Source organism: Gracilinanus agilis, chromosome 5 (genome assembly GCF_016433145.1).
Source record: "Gracilinanus agilis isolate LMUSP501 chromosome 5, AgileGrace, whole genome shotgun sequence".
In the NCBI taxonomy this organism is placed as follows: domain Eukaryota; kingdom Metazoa; phylum Chordata; class Mammalia; order Didelphimorphia; family Didelphidae; genus Gracilinanus; species Gracilinanus agilis.
The window spans coordinates 231,098,910-231,125,419 of NC_058134.1; the positions used below are offsets into that span (position 1 = coordinate 231,098,910).

At 39.7% G+C, this 26,510-nt stretch overlaps 1 protein-coding gene across 1 annotated transcript in view; it reads left to right on the forward strand.

Annotated features, from left to right (window-relative positions):
• Positions 1–26,510, forward strand: part of ANKS1B (ankyrin repeat and sterile alpha motif domain containing 1B) — a 1,330,035-nt gene that overhangs the window by 160,426 nt on the left and 1,143,099 nt on the right. The window contains exons 4-5 of the mRNA XM_044679159.1: positions 8,808–9,104; positions 21,103–21,178. Coding sequence (XP_044535094.1) covers positions 8,808–9,104; positions 21,103–21,178 — 373 coding nt within the window. The remainder of the gene's footprint in view (positions 1–8,807; positions 9,105–21,102; positions 21,179–26,510) is intronic.

Here is a 26,510-nt window from a genome sequence, read left to right on the forward strand (position 1 = left end):
TCTCTCTCTCTCTCTCTCTCTCTCTCTCTCTCTCTCTTTCTCTCTCTCATTATAGCAGCCTTCAATAAAGATGTCTCATTTTTTCTGGGGTTTCCAATAATGGAAACCAGTGCCATGCCCTCTCTGCCCCATAGAATCCTATTCTCTGTTTTGTTTCTCCACAATTATAATCTCCTTTCTTAATTCTAACTGAGAGGCAAGATTGGTGTGATAGGGGGCTGAATATAGAGTTAGAGGTCCTAGTTCAAATTCTGGCTTCATCCCCCATTCCTGTAAGGTTTGGGGCAAATTCCTCAGGCTTCCTGAGCTTCAGCTTCCTCATCTGTGAAATGATGGAGATAGGTCTAAATGTCCCCTTAGGTCTCTTTTAGTGATAATCAATTATCTTAAGTTTCTATGAGTTTGTCTTGGAACATTTTCTTGGGGCCATACTTAAAACGCTGCTTGCCTTCGGCATATTTTATGTCTCTTAGCCCCAGTGCCCATTAAGCTTCTATTATCAGCCCCATAAGGGCTTTTGTTTTTCTAAACTCTTTGCTGAACTTCCCTCCTCACCAAATTCTCATTTGAATTTTTAGAGCAGGATAATGGAAGTCTTTACACATATCAAACAAAGCCTCAACCAGGGAATGCTCAGTTTTCCCCCTATCATTGGCATCAGATGTCTTCACTTGTGCCACTCACAGTGCTCTTTTAGAATCAAGAGTAGGCTGTCAGTATCATTTGCTTTATAATTCACTGTCTGCACATTTTAATGTGAAAAGCTTATTCCTCTGTATGTGTGTGTGTGTGTGTGTGTGTGTGTGTGTGTGTGTGTGTGTGTGTGTGTGTGTGTGTGTGTGTGGTAGCACTAAGCCTTAGACATCAAGGTGAATTTCAGCAGGAAGTTTTGATAGGTATTTGAAGATTCAGTGTCTTTAAATGTTCTTGTTTCCTTGTTTCTACTGCTCCTCCCTTCTCAGCCTCCTCAAAACCTCCAATCATTGGCTTTGGGGAACATTGTTTCAGTGTCTCTCTGTCTCTGAATGTTTTGTCTCTTTTCCTCTTTACAATTAAACTTGCAGATTCAGTTTCTTATTTCTAACTTCCATAAAATTCCTGCTGGTTCTTAACTGGGAAAAATTTACAAATTCGAAGCAAGTGACAAACCAGCAGGAAATAAGATGATGTCATTTGCCCACCATCTGGATTGCATTCATGATTTCCCAACCTCATTTGGGGAGCCAAAGGCCTCCACAAATGCCTCATTGTGGCTTGGAGGTGACCCTGCATTCTCAAAGGCTAAGCCAGGACAAGGGGCAAGCTCTAGCAGGTTTTTCCTTACTAGAAGTATTTTGAGTATGATCCCAGCAAAAGATTTGGATGTTATTTGAGGATCAGTCTTGCTATGTACAGAGAGATTCATTCCTGGCAGTCTGGGAACCTGGTGCTGAACTCTTTGGCCCTGGCCACCCAGGAAATAAATAGAAAGTCCTTCAGAAATGATAATGGGCTAGGAAATGCAGATAAATGGTAATGGAGAGTGAAAAGCTTTGAGTCCATTCTATATGAGGGTCATTTGAAGGAACTGGACATTTTTAGCTTGGGGAAGAGAAGACTAAGGGTTAATGTGAGAGTGTTCTCCAAGTATCTTAAAGTTGTCATGAGAAGGAGGGAGTAGACTTGCTTTGGTCGGCCCCAGAAGGCCCAAGTGGGGTGATGGACAGAAGCTGCAAATTTAGATCTTCTGAAAAACTTCTTAACAATTATGGTGGAGGCAGCTGGATGGCTCAGTGGTTTGAGAGCCAGGCCTACACACAGGAGATCCTAGGTTCAAATCTGGCCTCAGACACTTCCCAGCTATGTGACCCTGGGCAAGTCACTTGACCCCCATTGCCTAGCCCTTACCACTCTTCTGCCTTGGAACCAATACACAGTATTGATTCCAAGATGGAAAGTAAGGTTTTAAAAAACAGTTATAATAAAAGCATCATAGATTAAAAGTTGAAAAGACCATCTAGTCCAACATCCTCATCTTATAGATAAATATAGAGCCAGAGAATTGAAGTAACTTGCTCAAGGTAATATGGATGCTAAGTAGAAGACCCCAAATTTTCAGTCAGGTTTTCTGACACTTAGCCTAGCATTGTTTCTTTAGTTTTAACTCATGTTGGGGAAGGAATGTTTTTTTTTTCTCATTGGACGTCTTCAAGCAAATTGCTTGAGGAAGAAGAATTCTATTTTAGGTGTGGGGTTCACCAGATATCCACTGACATCAGTTCTGCAATTCTGCCTGATTTCACTGATTTCGGCAGTGAGGGTATTTTTTCCACTGATGCAAGTCATAACCACTTCATAGTTTCTTACCGTATGCAAATTTTGCCCATGTTTTTCTAATAAGTCCTCCATGGAGGATCTACTCAAAGCAATAGGAGTTTTTCTCTGGTCCTCTTAATGATAGGAGATATAACTATATGGCTTGAAACCTGGGGCTCTTTCTACTGCACGATGAGAGAACACTGATACTGTAGGCTGCTGCAGTGTTGAACATTCTAGGGATATAGAAAATGTTATGGGGTTTCCCCAAAAGGAATCCAGCCTGATATCTTTCTTTTGTCACTATCCATCCGTGGCTCTTCTGTCAGATACACCTTTTGATGGGTAAATACAACAGACTGTCCAATCAGGTACACATCATCATTTGGGCAATATACATTGACCTTCAAATGTTCTTAGAAGATTGAAGTCAAGTCAGCAAGCATTTATTAAACATCTACTACATGGTAGGCGCTATGCCTTTAAGGCAAAAAAAATCAGCCTCTGCTCTCAAGGAGGTTACAGTCTAAAGGGGGAAGACATTGAATAATGATGCACAAACAAAATATATAGAGATAAGTCAGAGGTAGTCTCAGGAGGCACTTAACATAAGGGGAACCAGGGAAAACTCATAAAAGGTGGGATTTTAGCTGGGACTTGAAGAAGCCAGTAAAGCTAGGAAGCCGGAGATGAGAAAGGAAAGAATTCCAGGTATATGGGGCAGCCAATGAAAATTGATGGAGTTGAGAAGCAGCTAGATGGCTAGTGGATAGAAAGCTGGGCCTAGAAATGGGAGGTCCTGGGTTCAAATTTGGCCTCAGACATTTCCTAGCTGTGTGACCTGGGCAAATCACTTAACCCCTTATTGCTCTTCTGCCTTGGAGTAGCTACTTAGTACTTATCCCAAGAAAAAAGGTAAGGGTTTTCAAAAAAAGAAAAATTAATGCAGTTGACAGATTGTTCTGAATGAGGAACAGAAAGGAGATCAGTGTTACTGGAAAACAAAGTAAGTAGAAGGGAGTAAGATATAAGAAGGCTGGGAAGGTAGGAAGAGGCCAAGTTAGAGAAGGCTTTAAAATGCAAACAGAGGAGTTCACATTTGATTCTGAAAATAATAAGAAGCCATCAGAATTTTTTTGAATCAAGGAGGGGATGACATGGCCAGACTTGTACTTTAGGAAGATCCCTTTGACAATGAGAAGAGGATGAACTGGAATGGGGAGACACTTGAAGCAAGGAGACCAACCAGAAGACTTGGAAAATCCCTGCATGAGGTGATGAGGCTCTGAACTAGAGTGCTGGCAGTGTCAGAGGAAAGAAGGGAGCCTGTAAAAGAGATGTTGTAAAGGTAACCCTGTGTCAACACGACCCTATGTCAATAACACCCCCCCAAAAAAAGGTGAAACTTCAGTGACAATAATGAAGATAAAATTGGAAAATGGTGTAGACACCCTGGTGTGGACTTCAAGTGATTCGAATCATTCTTGGTGAAATTGGAATGAACAATGGAAAGTAGGGTAGCAAATATACTCTTAGATTCTTTGGAGTATTAGCAAAGATGAATTCAAGATTTGGCGCTAATGGGTGTGGGTTTAAGGGGGTCCAGGACCCTCAAAAATCATGAGTCTATCAAAGTGTCATAGAACCACAGAATCTGAGGCAGAAGAGACCACCTGGTTCAGTCTATACCTCAATAACATTCCCCAAGAGGCCAGCTAGTCATTTCTTGAAGACTTCCATTAATGAGAAAATCTCTATCACCCCAGGCAGCCCATTCTACTTCTATAAAGCTCTGATTATTAGAAAGTTTTTACTGACACCAACCCCCAAATTGCTTTTTTGTTTCCTTCCAATTTCTACACCATGTTTCATTCAACTCTACACTGAGCTCTGATTATCCTTTCACCCTTCCCTACTCCTTCCTCTCACAAGGGGCTTGGATATTTGGATACTCAAATGTATATACAGGAGAATTTTAGGGGATGTGAATACTTCATGAAAGATGTGGAATCAGAAATTAAGAACAGGAAGGAATTTTTAAGAGATTGCATGGACAGTAACAACATCATACAAAACAACTTGAAAGACCTTTGAACTCAAATCAGTGTAATGATAAGCCACCAGTTCAGAAGACTGAAGATCGAATATGACATTCACCTCCTCCAGAGAGGAGATAGACTTATAAGGCAGAAAAAGACGTGTTTTTTTCTTATTGTAGACAATGTAGGAATGTGTATTTTTGGACTGTGTGTCTTTTTGATGGGGGGTTTCTTTTTCTTTTTTTTTTTTGGAAGGAGGACAGTGGAAGGGACAGATTATAAATGCATGTAAAATAAACGAATATCATCTTAAGAGAAAAGGTATTTAAGATATCACATAGACAAATCATTTCATTTTACTGATGAAGAAACTGAGACCTAAGAAGGAGGAATGAGTTACCAAGGGGTTACACAGCTAGCAAGCAAATGAGGCAGGATTTGAACCACAGGATTCCTAACTTTAGATCTAATACCCTATTCAGTATACTGTGCTTTCCAATGGCAGTTAATATCAGTAACACATGATAATATGCCAAGTTCGTTCATCCTTCTAGAGCTGAAAGGAATCTCGGAAGTTATCTGATCCAACTCTCATTTTATGGATGTGGAGATTGAGACCCCTAAAAATTAAGTGACTTACTTCAGGTAACAGAAGTAATAAGTATTGGAGGCAGAATTAGAATTCAGGCTTCCTAATTCCTAACGAATGGCATATTTATAGACAATGACTATTATTACTTATAGGATCATGGGACTCAAAGAGGGAAGAGATGCTTTGTTCAGTCATTTCAGTCTTGGCCACCTCTTCATAACCTCATCTGAGTTTTCTTGACAAAGATTTTGGCATAGTTCGTCATTGCCTTCTCCAGCTCATTTTATAGATGAGGAAACTGAGGCACACAGAGCTAAGTAATTTACGCAGGGTCACACAGCTATCATGGTCTGAAACCAAATTCGAACTCATGACAATGAGTCTTTCTGACTTCAAGTCTGGCTCTCTAGCCACTGTGCCACCTAGCTGCCAAAGGCTATTAATGGAGATATGCTTGCCATGGGTGGGCAGAATAGACACACAAACAACTCTGTCCCAAAAGGCTATACTTGGTTGTCCAATATGGCTTATTCTTCATAAGACTGTAGGGTTTGATATGGAAAGGACTCCAGAGAGGGAAAGGTCCTCTAGCCCACCCTTGAGAAAGCTGAGGTCCAGGAAGAAGTGGCTATTGTTGGAAAGGTAAGTCAAAGATTTAGAGCTGAGAGGGTCCAGCTCCCTTTTTTTACAGATGAGGAAACTGAAGCCCTGACACTTAGAGTGATTTAATGAAGGTCATAAAAGTAGGAGGCCTTGTACCAAGAATCTAATTCCTTTTACCTCACCTTGTTTTAGGGGTGCTAATACATAATAACACATGAAAGAGACAATCACCATTGGAGCCTAGGAAGAAGTTGCAAGAGGAAGGTGATGTAGTGATATGAATATGAGTATAGTGTATATGGAGTAAGCTGGGGCAGCTAGATGGCACAGTAGATAGAGCACCAGACTTGGAGTCAGTAAGACAAGAGTTCAAATCTGTCTTAGACACTTACTAGCTGTGTGACCCTGAGCAAGTGACTTAACTCTGCCTTAGTTTCCTCACATGTAAAATGAGTTGGAAGAGAAAAAGGCAAACTACTCTTGCATCCATAAAACCCCAAATGAGATCCTGAAGGATTAGACAACTGAAATGATGAAACAACAGTAACATATGGAGTAACTTGACTTGGTTCAACTCTTGGCTTTTTTATTAGTGTGACCATGTGCAAATTCTCTGTGGCCTCAGTTTCTTCATCTAGAACAGTGATTCCCAAAGTGGGCACTACCACCCCCTGGTGGATGCTGCAGTGATCCAGGGAGGTGGTGATGGCCACAGGTGCATTTGGGGGCAGTGAATAACTATAAGGGGGTGGTGAAAGTATGTGACAGGGGCGCTAAGTAATATTTTTTCTGGAAAGGGGCAGGTAAGTCAAAAAAGTTTGCGAACCACTGATCTAGAAAATGGAGGTGGACCAGGTAGTGTCTAAAGGACTTCTAGTTCTGAATCTATGATTATAGATATTCCCCTAAAATATAAAAAATAATTTTAGAATCTCTCCATATTCAATATTTTCACACATAATATAAGCTCCCTGAAGGTAGGAGTTGTTTTGTTTTTGTCTTTGTAGCCTCAGCCCTTACACGGATCCTGGCATATGGTAAATGATTACTAAATGTTGGTTGAATTGAATAAAGATGTGGACCTCTTGTAGAGAGGAAGAAGGGAAAGCAAGATGGAGAGAGGGAAGATCTCCCTCACTCCAGAATCTTAATTTTGAGAATGTCTCAGAGTAAAGGAAAAGACACATTTTTGAAAGAAAAATTATTTGAAAGTGCATTTAGCAGCCTATCTTTTAAACATGTTAGTAAGTGTTTTAAATTCTAGAAATCAAGCCTGATGATATTTGTGGTTGTAGTGATTTACATTTCAAGTTTTTTATTCACACATCTCACCCACAGACCACCAGAGAGACACAGAATAAGACTCCCACAGCCGATGGGGGCCCCCTTAAAAGTCAGCAAATCCTTTGTTTCTCTTGTTGATTTATTTCACTCATATTAAACCTTTTGCCATTTCCTTCTCCAGCTCATTTTACAAATGAGCTACTAAGGCAACAGAGTTAAGTGACTTATCTAGGGTCACACAGTGTCTGAGGTCAGATTTGGACTCAGGTTTTCCTGACTCCAGGCTTTCTGCTTTATACATTTCACTATCTAGCTGCCACTAAAGAAGTGGAGTTCTATCATTCAGTTGCATCTGTCTCTCTGTGACTACGTTTGGGCTTGGCAAAGATAGTAGAACAGTTTGTCATTTCTTCAGTTCATTTTAAAGAGGAAAAAATGGAGACAAAGAGGGTTAAATGACTTTCCCAGGGTCACGCAGCCAAGTGTCTGAGACCAGATTGAAATTTAGGAAGATAAATCTTCCTAACTCCAGTCCCTGTATTCTATCCACCGCACCACCTAAGCTGCCACCATGTTTGCTTCCATGGAGAAGTACATTCCATATGTCATTTGGGGGCAAATAAGTATGATCACTTTTAGAGACTTTAAATAAGAATTTTAGAAAGTGAATCTAATAACTGATGGGCAATGTGGGTTCCTTGAGGGAAGAGGTGATTTTGTTTGTATCTTTGCATCCCAGAGCCTACAGAAGACTTTGAACATAGTACTTTCTTAATAAATGTTTGCTGAGTTCATGGGATAAAGATAATGGCATCAAATTCAGTAAATGGTTAAAAAAAAAGTTAAATTCAAGAGGTGACTATGACAGTAGCTCATCTATTCAAAAGTACTTTAAATGGATTTCATTCTATTTAGAGTCTTAGATATTCAGCGTCCTACATTAGATGTGGCCAGAATTAAAATGGTGCTGCCTCCTAGAAGCTTACACTCTACTAGGGCAATATAGTCCCTTGGTTGCTATGATAGGAAAGGGAATGCAAATACCCATCTCTCTCCTAGTTAGGTGAAAGCGAAACCTTCCACTCTTGGTTGCCTATCCGTGCAGGTCCAACCCAGTTCTTTATTATAGGACTTCAGATTTAAAGTTAGAAGGGATCTTAGAGCCCATCAAGTCCAATTCCCTCATTTTACAGGTATGGAAACTGAGGCCAGGAGGGATTAAGTGACATACTCAAAGTCACTCAGGTTGATCTAGGAATTGAAACCAAGGCCTTTGACTATGATTTTTTCCCTATACCAAATTTCCTCTAGGGATTTCCTTGCTAGATTCCATTGGTTATTAGGGGGGTGATTTCATGCTAATGTGGAATACATGGTCCTGAAAAGGAGAAATAAGAAGAAATTAGATGCTTGCAATAAAGCCATTCCTTTTATAGGTGAGGAAATGGGCCAATGAGGTCACACAGTGGGTAGAATGCTGGGCTTGGAATTGGAAGGACGGGGTTCAAATCTGGCCTCAGATATTTCCCATCTGTATGCTCCTGGGCAAGTCATTTAGCCCCAGTTGCCTAACCCTTGCCATTCCTTTCTCTTAGAATTGATACGAAGACAGAGGAAAGGGTTAAAAAAAATTCAAGTTCGGAGAAAGGCAATGATTTGCCCAAGGTCACACAGTTAGTCAATAGCAGGGCCAGGATCAATCCTTTGTTTAGTCCACGTAACTCTAGAAAAATACTTCCCTTCGACGGGTTCTCCAAATGTGGAAGCGGAGACCTTTGCTCCTTGGATCTCTTCTAGGCTTCCGCGTCTGCCTCGGTGATGATGATGATTTCCTTCCCGATGCTATAAACAACTTGAGGAGAGTTTCAGGGCTGGGGGGGAAAGGCCGTGTCTGCTCCTTGATTGGATTTTACGTTAACCAAATCCATGTCCAATTTTAATACTGTCTTGAATTTTTCAAATCACCGCTTCCCTTTGCTGTCGTTCTGAACCAGAATAATGAAAACGAGACGGCGTTGCACTGCGCTGCTCAGTACGGCCACTCGGAAGTCGTCGCGGTCCTCTTGGAGGAGCTCACCGACCCGACCATCCGCAATAGCAAGCTGGAGACGCCCTTGGATCTGGCGGCCCTTTACGGCCGGCTGCGGGTGGTGAAGATGATCATCAGCGCCCACCCCAACCTCATGAGCTGTAACACCCGCAAGCACACGCCCCTGCACCTCGCTGCCCGCAACGGGCATAAGGCTGTGGTCCAGGTGCTGCTCGAGGCAGGGATGGACGTGAGCTGTCAGGTGAGAGCGCCCCCTGCTGCCCTTCCGGACTTGGACTTAAACTTCCCGTTAGCGACAGCAATGATGCTAGTCGTACTCCAAACGTAATGTTGGTATCCACACGGAAGGGAACAACGATAACTAGTATTTAGAGAAGATTGTAAGGTTTGCAAATCTCTTTATCTAGGTGAGCGCCTCGGATTCTTTCTTCTTTTCTTTTTTTTTTTTTTTTTTAAATCTTACCTCCTGGCTTACAATCAATCCTGTATATTGGTTCCAAGGCAGAAGAGAGGTTAGGGCTAGGCAATGGGGGTTAAGTGACTTGCCCAGGGTCACCCAACCAGGAAGTATCTGAATCTGGATTTGAACCCAGGACTTCTGGCTCTCTATCCATTATGCTACCTAGCTGCCCAACTCTCTCTATTGCCTTCTTTCCTTATATGTGGAAGGAGCCCTGGATTTGGAGTCAGAGGACCTGTGTTTGAATTCTCTCTCTCTCTTGCTGTGTGATCCCAATCAAGTTAATTATCTGCTTTTATTCTCCTCATGTGTTAAAAATAAGGAGATGGGACTATAAGCTTATCTGTAAGAATTTTTCTGACTTTAGATTCTATGGTGAGGATTTATTAGAAAAAAAAAACAACTTGGACTTTAAGTCAGGATACTCATATCACTCAGGAAGGAACGGTATGGAAAGATACCTGAGTTGTCCTTGTCCTCCAGTCATCCTTTGAAACAGGATGGCAACATGCATGGAGAATGGTGAACCTTTAAAAGAAAAGGAGCTGTTCTTATAAAAAAAAAACAAAAAAAAAAACAAAAAAAATTAAAAAAATTAAAAAAAGGAGCTGGAAGGTGATGCCTGAGAAGGCACTAGCAGCTGGGGAGACCAGGAAAGGTTTCCAGCAGAAGGTGGCATTTCAGCCCAGTCTGGAAGGAAGCCAGAGAGTCCAGACGCAGATGAGGAAGCATGGACAGCTTGTGCAAATATGAGGTTGTTCTGACTCATAAGCCAGTGTACATATTAAGTGACATGGTAAATCACCGGGAAAGCCATCTCTGAGTAATTCCCTGATCAGAATTTCTGATGGAGTGAGTGGTGGGAGGGCAAAGAGAGAACAGAGACCCTTCACATTGCCTTTAGCATTTTCACTGAAACTCAGTTTAGGATTTAATCTTGTGAGTCACAAGGGAGTTTCAAGCAGAGTTGTTAATATGTCTCTAAATTATCCTGCAGACTAATTAATCTTCCAGCAGCTCTGCCAGTCTTCTTCGCTGAATCATTTTTCATTTCCAGAAAAAAAGGTTATTTTTTGTTCCTTTTTATCTTTGGTAATCAATTAATTTTCCTGCATTATCTAAATGAACTGTCATGTGATTCCCAGGGAAGTTCACTGCTGAAATGTGAATGTCTGCCCTAGTTTCAAGAATTTAATGCCTGGCAGTTTATTCAACTGACTAGAAAGAATAATATCCATTTCTTACTTTAAACCAGTATATTTTAGCATATTTAGGACTCATTAATTGCCTCTGAATCATTGATTAAGGGAAAAAAAGTGAAAACAATTCCATGTGGTAAATTATGTGGCACGCAGGTTTAGACTTAACTAAATCCTATTTACAGGCAGAAATCTTTGAAATTTTGACAGTTCGGGAACATATTTATTCTTCTCTGGAATTGTAAATGTCTTATAACATGCTGTTTATATTAGTAGTTTTATTAACAGCTTTATTAGCCGCCTCAGTTGTCTAAGAGTACTTGAAAATCCTATTTATTTGGTCTAATAATCTACATCATTTAATTCCTGATCGGATCAATTATACTTTCTATCTACTTCTTAATTGTTTTCAGGACCTTTTAGTGAATATTAGTAGGCTACTGCTACTAAACATTTTTATATATATTCACATACACACAGATATGTATGTATATATAAGATAGATGGGTATGTATATATGGGTACATGCTTATATATATATATATATACACACACACACACATACATCTATATGGAACCATGCCTATATATCTTTATATACACATGTATGCACGATGTGTGGTTTTTTAGACACATACACCAGTGGGTAATTTTTTGTTAAGGAAAGTGAAGCTAGAAGGGTGATGGTGAACTGAGACAATATGGAAAAGTCAAGGAAATCAAGTAAATTCTTTAGGAATAAAGGTATAGGAAAGTGGAAGAAATCTCGTAGGATTTGTCAGAGGGGAGAATCTTCCACGTTCATCAACATTAGGCACCCATTTATTTATGTCTACTGTTCTTTGTTGCTAAATTCTTTCATTTCTACATTCACAACACGGGTCATATTTTTCCCTTCTCTCCACTCATCCCATCACTACTATAATTTAGGTCCTCATCATCTCTTGTCTAAATCATTCTATTGTAGTTTAGCCATTTTCCCAGTAGTGCTTAACTCTTTGTGATCTCAGTTGGAGTTTTTTAGGCAAAGATACTGGAGTGGTTTGCCAATTCCTTCTCCAGCTTATTTTACAGGTGAGGGAATTGAAGCAAAAAGGGTGAAGTGATTTATCCAGTATCACACAGCTAGGAAGTGCCCGAGGCTGGATTTGATCTTAGGTCTTCAAGACTCCAAGTCCAGAGCTCTAGCCACTGCACAACGTGGCAGTAAAAATATACTACATAGTGAAGTTCATATGCAAAGTCTTTCTTACTTGGTGAGGCCCATCAAAACTTGCACTTCTTTAGAGAACCTCTGAGAACCCATATTTCATCTCCCTATTAATATGAGATGTCAGAGGAAGAGTTTAGTGAGAGAATTGATGTCGATGGGGAAAAAATGTTTATTAAGAAATGTGGGAAATGCTTTTGATAATGTCCCTCCATTCATGAGCCTTAGATTGATAATTTTCTTATAATTTGTCTATTGATGCAATTTTGTCTTAGATTCCTGGCAAAATTCTGCCAGAATATATTATTATTAAACGGATGCTTAATGAACATCTGGAAAAGGAAGCAGTGATCAGAGAGAGCCAGCATTACTTCTAGAACACATCATGATGGCTAATCTCATTTGACACGATCATTAGACTAGTAGAGAAAGGAGAATGATAAAAATAGAGTTTGCCTGGAATTCAGCAAAGCATTTGACAAAGTATCCCACCATTCTAATGGAGAAGGCAAAGAAATATGAACTAAGCACCAGGATATTTAGGTGGATCTGGAACTAGTTGAATGGCTGGGCTCAGTGGATGATATTTAGAATAAGGTCTTTAGTGGCCCCCCCTCCCAGGGATCTGTGCTTGGTCTTGCATGGATTAAAATTTTTGTCAGTGGCTTACATAAAAGCACAATTGAAGGGGGCAGCTGGGTAGCTCAGTGGAATGAGAGCCAGGCCTAGAGACGGGAGGTCCTAGGTTCAAATCTGGCCTCAAACACTTCTCAGCTGTGTGACCCTGGGTAAGTCACTTGACCCCCATTGCCTACGCTTACCACACTTCTGCCTTGGAGCCAATATACAGTATTGACTCTAAGACAGAAGGTAAGGGTTTAAAAAAAAAAAGCACAATTGAGCCATTAGATCTGCAGATGAAACAAAGTTGAGAGAGAAAGCTAGCACACTTTAAATCAGGGGTCAGCAACGTATGGCTCTCGAGCCATATCTGGCTCTTTTATGGTTCTTTCTTCAGGAGCCATAAAGTCATTTTTTTTCAGACGCTGTTACAGGAGCGGCAGTGTGAGCACTGCACGGCTCTCACGAAATTACATTTCAAAAAATGTGGCGTTTATGGCTCTCACGGCCAAAAAGGTTGCTGACCCCTGCTTTAGATGATGGTATCCAAAAAAATCTTGGTTGGCAAGAACACAGGACTAATTCTATTAAAATGAAAATTATTAGAAACAAGTGCACAGTCTAACTACCAGACTTTATACATCCAAGATGGAAGGGCATATCTAGGCAACAGATCATTTGAAAAAGTAAAGGAGATTTTATGGGACCTCAAATTCCATATGAATCTATGTGATGCATAAACCAAGAAAGCCATTATATAATCTTAGGCTTCCTTGAATGGCACGGCATCCAGGACTAGGGAGGTGATAATTCTTTGGCACACTGGCCCTGGTCAGAGGGAGCACAGCTAGAGTATTGTGTTCAGTGCCACACTTGAAGATGGGCATAGACAAGCTGAGAACATTCAGAGGAGGACAACCCACATGATGAAGGGCATCAATGCCATGCCAAATGAATATCAATGGAGGAAGCAAGAAATCTATAGATTGAAGAAGAATCAGATAGAATTAGGTTGATGCTGTTTGACCTCAGAGGACAGAACTAGGAACAACTGAAGTGGAATAGGTTCAGTTTGGGCTTATAGGACCATAGAGGAAAGGAACTTAGAAGCCATTGAATCAACAATCCTCTTCTTCATTTTGCAAATGAGAAAACGGAGACCCATAGAGGTTAAGTGACTTACCAGGGTCATGCAGAGAGTATTTGAGGCAGATCTTGAACTTTTGTCTATCTGAGTCCAAGTCCAGCGTCCTGTCCACTATCCCAAGTACCTTTTAAATATTTGATGTGGAAAAAATGCCTAACAGAATAATCCAAAAGTAAATTATACCTCAGGGATGAATGAATGGAAAAAAGTAAAAGGATGAATCCAAAAGGCAATGATTATGTACTTAACTATTTGCTAAGTACCGAGAATATGACTAGAGAAAACAAAACAGTCCCTGCTTTCAAGGAGCTCAGATTTTAACATAAAGCCACTAAAATGAAAAGACATAAAGGTCAATTCATACACAGGGCAGATGGAAAGGGTGCAGTGGCTTGTAAGGTCCAGGAGTCCTTAGGTTATATTAAATAAGTCAATTGACTATGTGTGAGTTTACAGTTTAGAGACAAGGCAGATGGTAAGGACTAGGAGAACCTAGGAGGCAGAATAACACATGGTGAAGCCAGGCATTCCTCTGAATAGAGTGCTGGGATACTTGTCTTCATGAATTCAAATCCAGCCTCACTCGCTTAATACTTGTGTAACCCTGAACAAGTCATTTCACCCTGTTTACCTCAATTTCCTCATCTGTAAAATGAGTTAGAGAAGGAAATGACAAATCGCAGTATCTTTGCCAAGAAAATCCCAAATGGGGTCACAAGGAGTTGGACACGACTAAAAATCAACTCAATAAACCAAAATATATCAGCATTTAAATATTCTGGGAAACACAAATTTCAGTTTCTGATCAAGAAAGGCTTGAGCAGCCCAGGGGAAGAAGGGATAAGAAAAGAAAAGGGCACTTCACCATCTTGGGTCATATGGGTCTTATCACCAACCAGCCACCCTGGGTGGGTTTAGGGGGACAATAGGTTCTTGTTCCTTAGAGATCTTTTAGCACAGGCTAAAAGTTCTTCAGGCTGTTCTTGGGGACCCTACAAGTCCCTTCTCCCTCCTGACTGTCATTACATACCCTCCATGCCTTCTTGTCCTTTACTCTGTGCCCTTCTTTCCCTTAAAATCTTTTATAGTGTAGCAATTTCTTTGAGAAAAATACCAAGTGAGCTACAGCTCATTTAGAGGCTTCCTAGTGTAGTGGATGGAGCACTGGACTTTGAATCAGAAGGACCAGGACCATATCTGTGTGACTTGGGGCCAGTTTCTTCACCACTCTAGGCTTCTGCTCCCTCATTTCTGAAAAAGAGGAGGTTTGGTCTTGATGGTCTCTAAGGCATCTTTGAATCTGGGATCCTGTGAGATGTATCTGTAACACGATTTAAAATGAATCTACTTGAAGCCCACACCCAACCGTCCTCTCTGTGGGACCTCAGGCAAATTATTTTACCTATCAGAACCTCAGCTGTCTGATAGGGTGATGATAACTAGCATTTATATAGTGCTTGACAAATTTTATCTCATCTGATGCTCACAGCAACCTTGGGAGTGCTATTATTATCTCCATTTTACAGATGAGGAAGCTGAGACAGTGGTTAAATTAGCATCTGGGGCTAGATTTGAACTCAGATCTTTCTGACTCCAGACCCATCTCTCTAACCACTGTGCCACCTAGTTTTCTCACTTATTTTTCTGAAGGCAAATTTGCATAAGGTACTTGGCATGGTCAGAGAAGATAGGAATTGGGGCAAGAAATGAGCTTATTTTTTATCTTGCTGCCTTGATCTGGGAAAGAAGGGGCTTAAAGGAGAGAGTGTAGAGTTCTTTTCAGTACCCATATTGTGTGATGTTCTAATTCTGAGGCAGGGCAGGAAATGGGCCACCTTGAGCACTGAAATCCCTCATCCTCATCACTGGCATCCTTAGGACTTGGTCTCCTTGGAACAAAGCACCTCTTGGTCACTGTTCCCAGCCTGCTTCCTGACACCCCTTCTCTGGCCTCTCTCCAATCTCTCTTCCCCTTCATCTTCTTCCCACTTTTCCCCTGTGACCTCTCTTAGAGCTTTGTCCCATCTTCGATATGACTGCAACTGCCCTCCTTCTGATGAGCGCTCCATCTGTCTTTTATATCTGGAGGGGAAAACTACTCTCCCCAAGGAGCAAGTTTCTATTTTTTTCTGGCTATCACAGATGAAAAAGCTCGAAAGGGATGACAATTGGACTATCTAACATCACAAATATTTTTGTTGTTCAGTTCTGGCTGACTCTTTATGACCCCATTTGGAGCTTTCTTAGCAAAGATACTAGAGTGGTTTGCCATTTCCTTCTTCATTTTACAGATGAGGAAACTGAGGCAAACAGGTTTAAATGACTTGCCCAGGGCCACACAGCTAGTAAGTATCTGAAGCCAAATTTGAGCTCAGGTCTTCCTGACTCCAGGTCCGGTACTCTATTCACTGTGCCATCTATGCAGCTGCCAACTATTTTTAAATAAATAAAAAAAATATAGGACAAGGTCACCTTGGAAATTCCTTCCAATTCTGAAATTCTGTGATTCTTGCAGAGGCCTTATGTTTGGGAGAGAGAGGTCAAGGCCTTGGATTTCATGAATGTAGGTGTTCTCCCAGTGTGAAAAGTCCCTTTTTCAAGATTGATCAGCCACTGTGTGTATATTACACTTTTACAGAGTTGCCTAGAATATGGAAAGGTTTATTATTTTATGCAAAATGACCCAGCTAGTATGAAGAGGGGGCAGAGGAGAGAAGTAGGAGAGCAGAACTCCAAGCCAGGCCATCCACATGCCAAAATTCACTCTTAATTCGTGACGCCTCATTGCCTTTTAATGATTCCTCATGATCTTGTCATGGACACCATATTAGTTGTTATAATATTGATGATATCAGTTTATTGCACATATATACGGACGTATCTTGCATATTTGCCTATAATTAGGTAAAACACACAGAGATATATAGACCAGAGTAAAAAATGTGTAGAATACATGTTCTATAGCATTTATCAATAATATTAGTGGTTGAATGTCATAGTATTTTGTACTTGGAACTATTAATGTTGCTGATATAGGTTATATAATATGTATTCTACTTATAGCTATGAACACATGTATGTTTTATGTAGTTTAATATATAAGCATATATAAGAAATAAGTTTATATATTTATTTTTAAATATGAAAATATACTCTTGTATCTGCAGATATACACAATATATTTATATATATGTAATATTCTATCGTTCATGTCTATTTCTATATACAGATTTATGCCGCAGGGTAATAATACACAAATACGTGTGTGTGTGTGTGTGTGTATACACACCTATGTGACCATATGTATGCTCATATGGACTGGATGTCTCAAAAATGTGATTGAAGTTTTAAGCTTTTATCCTCACACAGAGTATCTGGCCTATAATTTCACTATTTCATCTAGAAAGTTCCCCTGAGTTGCTCTCTTTTCCAATGCCCATCCACACCTCATCGGTGTCTGACTGCTAATCTTAGAACTCTTTACCTAAGACCTTGACAAGCTGTGACTCAGCCAGGTTCCCACAGCCAGTGTCTGAGGTGAGATCAGGACCAGAGACATCGTGGCTTGAGGCCAGCTCTCTATGCACTCGGGCACATCAACTTGCCATCCCCCCCCCCCAAATAATTAGTTCCACAATGGCAATAACTAAAATTTTAAGCATTTTAAGATTTGCAAAACATTGAATAAAGCATTATTTCATTTCATCCTTCCAACCCAAGGTAAGTGCTATTACAATGCTTCTTACCTGAGGAAAATGCTATTATTACCCCCTTTTTAAGAATAAAGAAACTAGACTCACAGAAATTAAATTACTTACCCAGGATCCCACAGCTAGTTAAGTGCCTGAAGTGTGTGGGGAGGGGCTTTGAACATGGGTCTTCCAGAAGCCAATTCCAATTTGATTCCATATCTACTTTGCATCACTGTCTCTCTCTATTCTCCTCCCCTCCCCTGATATTTTAAATCTGAAGCTGGGGAAAGAGCTGTGAGGATGGGAGAGACAATTATCAGAGCATCTCTGATTTTCCTGGAGCCACCTGGAAAGACCTTCATTAACCTTGGAATTTCTCATCCCCATTTTCTCAAGAAAAGTGACTCACCTTCAGTTCCGCAGGACCAGGAGCAAGGTTAATTGGAATCGAGTTCTCTTCCCAGTTCTCTTTTCCTGCACCAATCCCTCACATCCCTAAAGAGGACCAATTACTGCAGAGCAAGAGTTTCTGCAAGTCTCAGGGTGGTTCTGCCTTTTGCTTAGAGAGGCCTCTGCTGGTGATTGGGTTGGTTGTGTCAGAACAAAAGGAGAGGTTTGTGCTTGGAAGAAATAGTTGTAATGATTTTTTTTCCTAAGAGTAAGTGTGTTTGTGTGTGAGGAGAGAGAGAGAGAGAGAGAGAGACAGAGAGAGAGAGAGACAGACAGAGAGAGAGAGAGAGAGAGACAGAGAGAGAGACAGAGAGAGAGAGAGACAGAGAGAGAGAAAATATGAAGCAGTGAGCGGGAAGAGACAGATTAGGAGAAAGAACCTTAGGTAAATATCACATAAATAGCCATCTAAATTGATATTAATTCTCCTGTCAGTGATTTTTGTTTTGTTTTTGTATTTGTTTTTTTTTTTTTGCTAGTTTAAATGAGGATAAAATTACTGCTTTGATAGAGGTTCTATGCATAGTGAAATGAGCCAGGGAAAACAAAATGATCTAGAAAATTGGAGAAAATGCTAAAAAGGAATCAAAGGTAGAAAGGTATTCGAGAGGCTCTCGAACTAAGACTTCCCTATGAAAGCTTAACTATATTATTATTAATAAGAAATATTTTAAAGGAGTCTTTTTTTTGAAGTATGCTGTAGCAAAACAACTTAAATTTTTGTGCCCAACAAGGAGTGGAGTTTTAAAAAAATATTAGAGGGATTTGGCTAATATAGAGAATGAAAAAGGCTGTGTAAACCTTAAATAGTCATATAAATACAATTCCTCTTGTTCTCCATCCTGCCCATGTTCCAAGGATTAATGGATTATAGATGTGAGAATGAAGAATCACTGGTTAAGAGCTGGGAGAGTACCTTTGAGGTCATGTAGTCTTTCCACCTCATTTTGCAGATCATGAAGCTGAAGTCAAAGTAGGCTAAGTGACTTGTCTAAGATCAAAAGGTATATTATAGACCTTCTAGGCCAACCTCTTCCTTTTAAAGATGAAGAAACTAAGACCCCCTCAAAGTTAAGTGTGTTGCCTTAGGTCACATAGTTAGGAATCAACAGAGCTGTGATCTAACTAGTATAATAGGACCCAGAGCTGCAAAGGACCTATGAATTTTTCTAGTCCAACTCTCTCATTATTTTACATTTGAGGAACCTGAGACCTAGAGAGTTTCAGTGGCTTCTCTAAGGTATGACATCCTCTCCAGATCTTTTATGGGCCCTGGCTATCCTCCTGATGATTCCCACTTTTTTGTCACTCTTCCTCTAAAAATATGGTGCCCAGAAACTGAACTCTCTTCCTAGTCAGGGTCATCTAAGCAGAAAAGAGCATGTTGAGACAATGACCTTTTTTTTTTTGCTTTGGACAGGAATATGAAAATGTGATTGATTTAAAAAGCCAAATAACTAATTAGAATGGCTCTAAAAACTGTGTTCCATTTTTAATCCCTTAAATAAATGTGATGTTACTTTGTGAGACTTGCTACAAAATATTTTTGTATACACAATTCTTTTTTGACTTTAGAACTCTTTCAAGGTAACCATTTTGTGGTGGATATTGTTTTTTCACAAAGGAAAACAGCTTTGAGTGTATGTGTGTGTTTGTGTGTAACTTTACAATCACACTCAAAATATTTTTTTTTCTTTTTTTTTTTTTTTTTTTTTTTTAACCCTTGTACTTCGGTGTATTGTCTCATAAGTGGAAGAGTGGTAAGGGTAGGCAATGGGGGTCAAGTGACTTGCCCAGGGTCACACAGCTGGGAAGTGGCTGAGGCTGGGTTTGAACCTAGGACCTCCCGTCTCTAGGCCTGACTCTCACTCCACTGAGCTACCCAGCTGCCCCTCAAAATATATTTTCTCGTGTTATCTGTCTTTTCATTTTTTTCTTGAAGTTATTAATCTGTTGTTTTTAAGCTCAATTTGTAATTCATTATACTGAATGCTGCTACTTTGGAATACAGTAAAGGAAGCAAACAGAAGCTTAAATTTTTAATTTGGATAATAGTGTGATATTTTTTCCCCCCTAACTGTTGAAAAGATAATCTTCCCAGATTAAGGAAGGTTTTGAGTTCAAGATCATTCACTATGTATTTGAAATCTAAGGCGGGATTCAGAGGATCTAGATTTGAATGTTGACTCTAATATTTACTCTGCCTATATGGCTTGGGACAAGGCAACCTATTTGGGCCTTAGTTTCTTCATCTGTAAAAATGAGTTTGGATGAGATGACCTCTTTGGTTCTTTCCAGCTTCATATCTGCTTTTCTAATTTGTTTTATTAATATTTCTAGTTTATTAGACCTAAATAATAAATAATAATATTTCTAATTTATTTCTAAATGCTACTTTAATCTCTAAATTTAGAGTAAGGCTATATTACACAGTAGAGTTCTAGACTTGAGATCAGGAAGATATAGACTTAAACTTTGCCTCACCGTGACCATGGTGGTGGGCAAGAGCCTTGGGCAACTCTTTTTTCATAGATGCTTTCTGAGTGGATGGCATTGATATGAGAAAACTGCACTTGGGTTCCTGAGATCCTTAGTATCTGTGTGACCCTGGTGAAGTTCTTTTTCAGCCTTAGTTTCCTCATTTGTTTTTGTTGCTGTTCAATTGTTTCAGTCATGTCTGACTCTGAAATTCCATGTGGGGTTTTCTTGGCAAAGATACTAGAGTAGATTGTTATTTCCTTCTACAGCTCATTTTATAGATAAGGAAATTGAGAAATAGATTAAGTGACTTGTCCAGGATAATGCATCTAGCAAGTGTCTGAGGCCAGATTCGAACTCAGGAAGATGAGTCTTCCTGACTCCAAGTCTGGCACTCTATGTACTATGGCGCCACTTAGCTGCTCCTTCCTCATTTATGATTCCGATACCTCAAATAAGTGGATAATGTCTCACAGGATTATTTTCTGTATCAAATGAGGTGAATAAAGTGAGTAAAGCAAACCTTAAAGCAATATTATTGTTATTGTTATTATGAATGCCACTCAGCAGGCTTTAGAGAGGTGCATGGTGACTGTGTAGATTTTTAGTAGATAAGGAAACTGTCACTTAGAGAAATTAAATGATTTCTCTAATGAGGTTGTTGAGGGGTTAAATGAGATAATATGTGTAAAATGCTTTACAGACCTTAAAGCTCTATGTGAGTGTTTGTCATTATATATAAAGATCCAAATGGAAGCTCCTTTAGAATTTATAGCTCAATGAAACACAATTCCACATAAACAATAACAAATTCCCCTTGAGGACAGGACTAATTTCTTTTTTTTTTTTTATTGTAGATCCTTGGCCCCCATGATATACTTGATGAAACCTTGTTTAATTGAATTGGATTTTTTTTACTTTACTGATTTTTTAAGGTCTCAGAGTTATTAGCTTTATATTTTGGTTTTCTTTTGTTTTGCAGACGGAAAAAGGAAGTGCACTCCATGAAGCAGCCTTATTTGGGAAGGTGGATGTTGTCCGGCTTCTTTTAGAAACAGGTAACCTCTCGTGACAATCCTTGGAGTACTTCCCATCAGGTGATGTCCATTTCAGATGATTAAGAAGGAAAATAACATGTGCTTTCTGAAAAAAAAAATCACTCCCATCTCTTGTTTTTACTTAGAATTAAAGTTTTTGAATAAAAAATGCCATAGAAGCATGACTTATATTAATGATGGTTTACTAAAACATGACATGAGAACTGAATATTTAGAAGTCAAATCATGTGGTCATTATCCTAGAGCAGTGAAATAGTTCTAGGACTTCTGTGGTCTGTCCTATTGTTAAGTGAAGAATCTCATGAAAAACTTTTGCAACCATCTTCTAGTTTTTCAGTGTTGTAAAATTAATTGTTTGCTATTCTTTTGCCTCCCTCTCTCTCTTCCTCCCAATGAAAGTAAAACATTCTATGTTGTTGGGAAGAAAAACTAAGTTTGCTAAGAACCTAAGGACCTTAGGTCTGTTCTGAGCTCCATCATTCTATCATCAGCTGGGAAAGGTGGAGTTCCACGAGCCCCTGAATCAGATTGGTTAGAAGATGGTGGGGTTTAGAACTGTGAAGGTACTTTGTGGCCCTCTAGTTTAGCCTCATAATTTTACAGAAGAAACTGAAGTCAAGGAGGTGATCATTTCATAGAGTCATAGATTTGGGTTTGGAAGAGATTTTAGAGATCACCTATTCCAACTCCCTCATTTCATAGATGTGGAAACTGAAGCCCATAGCATGAGATGGCTGACTTCAGAACATCTAGGTAGTAAGTAGCAGAGCTGGAATTTGAACGTGGATTGTGTGAGTTCAAATCTAATATACTTCCCAGTTATTGTAGGGTAGGCCTAACTTGGGCTGGTTGCCTGGGAGTTGAGGATTTTTACTGGAATGTAATGAGATGCTTTATAGTTCATTCAACAGTTAATATAAAGAGATTCACTTGACCATAGAGAAATAGTCAACAGGGATATTGTACTTCGTTGGGATATACACTGGCTCCCTTGCCTACATTTTGAAACATGTCTGGTCGTCAGGGTAGAATAAGGTGAACTCTCCCAGGGTTGGAAGATGTGCCAACTCTGAAGAGCCTCAACTCTATGTGTGCCAAACCATTATGTCCTTAGGTGAGCAGGAGTCCACTTTGATATGGCCACTAGGAAGCTTCCAAATGGGATTTAACCATCATAGCCTCTCTAGTCCATTTATATCTTAGAGCTGGGTTTCCTGCCTGTTAGAGAAAGAACTAGTGCAAGCTATTTGGGACAGTCTTACACATTATTCTGTTTTCTTTATTTTATTTTTAAAAATTCAAAACATTTTTATTTAGTCAAATATTCATAAATATAATTAGAAAAATGATGGCATCTCACTCAATGGAGTGTGACAGTGCAGGTGGAAAAATATAGTGATTCCTATCATATAAATATTCTGTGATGCCAGTTAAGCTGATGGTCAAGAAATCCATTGTGGACTTGTAAAGTCAATGGCATTAGTGACTCAGTGAACAGGAAAGAATAGACCCCCTCCCAAATAATCCAAAACATTGTACTCATGTGCATTGTTGCTGTGCTTTCTGAAAGGTCATTCTGAGCAGGCTGAAAGCCTGTTGGACATTATCTCATTAATATGCTGTATCATCCACCCCTGATAGGGTGTTAGAGGGTTCTGTATATGATCCTCTTGTTTGTAAAATTATCTCTTTACTTCTCCTTCTCTTTTTCCCTTTTTCTCCCCCCCTCCTTTTTTAAACCCTTACCTTCCATCTTGGAGTCAATGCCATGTTTTGGCTCCAAGGCATAAGAGTGGTAAGGGTAGGCAATGGGGGTCAAGTGACTTGCCCAGGGTCACGCAGCTGAACTCTTTCCCTTTTTCTCTCCTCTTTCTCTTCCTCCTCCTCCTCCTCCTCTTCCCTCTCCCATTTCCCCTCTTCTCTCTCCCCCTCTCCCCCTGTCTTTCCCTCCTTCTCTCATCAAAAACCCTTTTTTTCCATCTTAAAATCAATACTGTGTAATTACTCCAAGGCAGAAAAGAGGTAAGGATTAGGCAATAGGGATTAAGCGACTTGCCCAGAGTCACATAACTAGGAAGTGTCTGAGGCTAGATTTGAACCCAGGACTTCCCATCTCTAGACCTGGCTCTCAATCCACTGAGCTACTTAACTGCCCCTATGTATTTTTCATATGTCATCTATTTATTTGTCTGCTATCCATCCATTTTTCACACACACAAAGCTTAAGAAATATTACTTATTGTACACACAAGCCTTAAGGTAATTTTTATTAAAGCTTTTAAGTTATTTTTGAAATTATTAAAGTGATTTTATTGCGCTTTTAAAGCCTAATTTTACACAAAGACTTTTGAGATACTCTAATTATATGATTCTAGTAATTATTTTAACATCTACATTATTAGAACATGCCTTTAATTCTACATATGTCTCACATAATTATGGTTTTATGCATTACATATTAGATATACATATATTGTGGATTTTAAGCATTATGTATATACATATATTAGGTATACATCAGTAGTTATTATTTTCAGACTGGCAACAAAAAAGACCAAGAGAAACAGATTTAGAAAAAAAAAAGAAATATTTGTGAAGATCTTTTCTGTCGATCTGGCTAAAAAGGAAAATAGGAATGTTCTGGTGAGTGTGTATATGGAGGGCAAAGGAAGTTTCCCTTACTTTCCGTGCTAATGCCGGTACATTGTTTGACTCCTCTGAGGTCAAAAAAGAACTGAGCCCTGTGATGTATGAAAGCTGATTGGATTATGATAGAAGAGTCTGTTTTGAACTATGGAAATCACAGCGATTGGGTTTTCTTGAGCTTAAGAGCTGTTCTCTATCCAATTACTTTATTAAGTGAGTAGCTAGAGCCTGTGGCCCCCAGTGACTGAGAAGGGAGCCTTTTAGAGTAATTAGAGCAGTCCTCAGAAGGGATGGAGAAAGCTGTGCGATTGGTCCCTGAGTTCGTGAGCTGATTAAAATGAAATGAAACTTGCTAACTGAGGTCAAGCATTTTTTTGAAGTTTATTAAAGTTCCAGTTAGTCTTTGAGAGTTGCCCAGAATGCCAAGGTTGAGACAGCTCATAGGTGGCAAAGGGTATCAGATTTGAACCTGTCTTCCCAGCTCTGTGCCCACCATATCATATGGCTTCCCATTTTTAATATTACTCTATTTTTTTTTAAATCAGTGGAGGCACTGGCAGTGTTGAGAGTATCGTAGAATTCGTGTTAACCCAGGTCTTCTTGACTCCAAAGCTGACCTCTAGGACCTAAGCCACAGTATGAATTGGGATGTTAGAGTATTTGGTCCAGATCTGGGACTTCTATGGTGTGAAGAAACTCCTAGGAGAGAATCTTTATCTACTCACCTACAGGATCACTTTTTTGAAACTGAGAAACTTAAAAAGTGATCTGGGCCGTTAAAGTGTTAAGAAACGTGTCTACCATCCCAAAGTGTGTATGAGAGGGAAGACTCACACCTCCCAGTGCTGCCTATCTCCAGCTCTGCACCATCTTTCCTCTGTCATGTTACTGGCTCATCACCACAAAAAGGAGAGAGCAATTTGACATGTTAGTGAATGAGGAGTCCATGTTTATTTGACCAAGGACTTTTGAAGTCTTCTAACTGAAGGGCAGCTTTTGAGACAAGAAGTCCTGGATTCACAGCCTTTCTCTATCACTTAGTAGCTATTTGACACATGCAAGTCAAGCCCAAAGGTGGCACCATAGTGCAGAGAGCATTAAACCTGGAATGAGGAAGACTCATCTTCTCGAGTCCAAATCTAGGCTCAAGTAACTTACTAGTATTGTGACCCTGGACAAGTCATTTGACCTGTTTGCCTCAGTTTTCTCATCTGTAAAATAGAAAATCACTCCAGTATTTTTGCCAAGAAAACCCCAAATGTGGTCATGAAGAGTCAGGCATGACCAAAACAATTAAACAAATCAAGCCCACCAACATGATTTGACCACTTACTCTGTGTTGGGCATGCATGCAAGCCTGTTGGTGCCCTTACATACCTAAGACATTACAGACCAGGCACTGGTTTGCTCTGGTGTAGGGAATTTCCACATTGGGAATTTTTCATATGGATAAAATAATAGATTGGGATCAGAGAAGAAACATAGATTTCAAATTGGAAGGGACATTAAAGGACTTGTAGTCTGACCCCTTCTTTTTACAAATAAGGAATTGTGACCTTCCCAAGGTAATATGGATAGTGACACAAAGTACTTCCTCAAGAATATGAGTTCCAGGGGCAGCTAGTTGGCTCAGAGGTTTGAGAGCCAGTCCTGGGTTCAAATGTGGCTTCAGACACTTCCTAACTGTGTTATCCTGATGGGTCACTTAACCCCCATTCCCTAGTCTTTACCACTCTTCTGCCTTGGAATTGATACTTAATTTTGATTTTAAGACAGAAGGGAAGGTCTAAAAAAAAAGAGAGAGAGAGAAGTCTCCCTGTACTAACTCACACTTAGGTAATGTTTCATTTTAAACAGCCCTTGGGTGGTAAATAGTGTGTCATTGTCCCCTCTTTACAGAAGGCAAAGCTGATTTAGATAAAATGGCTAGTCCTGGTCAATGTAGCTGATGTGTAGGTAGATATCAGAGTGGGACGTATCCCCAGGATGCTTGACTTTCATTCCTGTCTCCCTGGTACCATGGATTTCTCATTTGCTAAGTTGTTGGACACGTTTGACCTGTTCTAACATTTTTTATCTAGAATCAATGACTTAGGACGAGAAGGGTTCTTAGAGATCCTCTGATCCAAGCTCCTCCTTTTACAGATAGAGAAACTGAGGTTGGGAGGGGCTCTCCAAGTCAACAGTCAGCAAATATTCATTAAGAACTTAATGGGCTCTGTCAAGGGCTACGCTTAGTACTGGGCATAGATACAATGGCAGAAGTGAAAGTCTTTTTTTTGTTAAAGAGCGGAACATCATATAGGTAAGCAGGGGACAGGGCTTGGGTTCAAATCTGGGTCCTTAGCAGTCTTTCTCCTGTACAACACCGCCTTTCCATTTATCATGCTATACAACTAAAAAAATAGGAACGATGTGTTTTAGGAACCTAAATTTGATGGCATTAATATTTTCTGCACTTTTTAATAAACTAATATGAATCTAGGCTATAATAGAAGGTTCTAAAAATCTCCTTAAGGAAAAATATTCATTAAAATTCTGTAGGAGTTGCTATAGGTTCCATTTGGGAGTAAATGTAGCATAATGGATAAATACCTAGGTTTACATCCTGACTTCTTACTCTCTATGTGACCCTGATCAAAAAAATCTCTTAACTCTGAACCTCAGTTTCCTCATTTGTAAAATG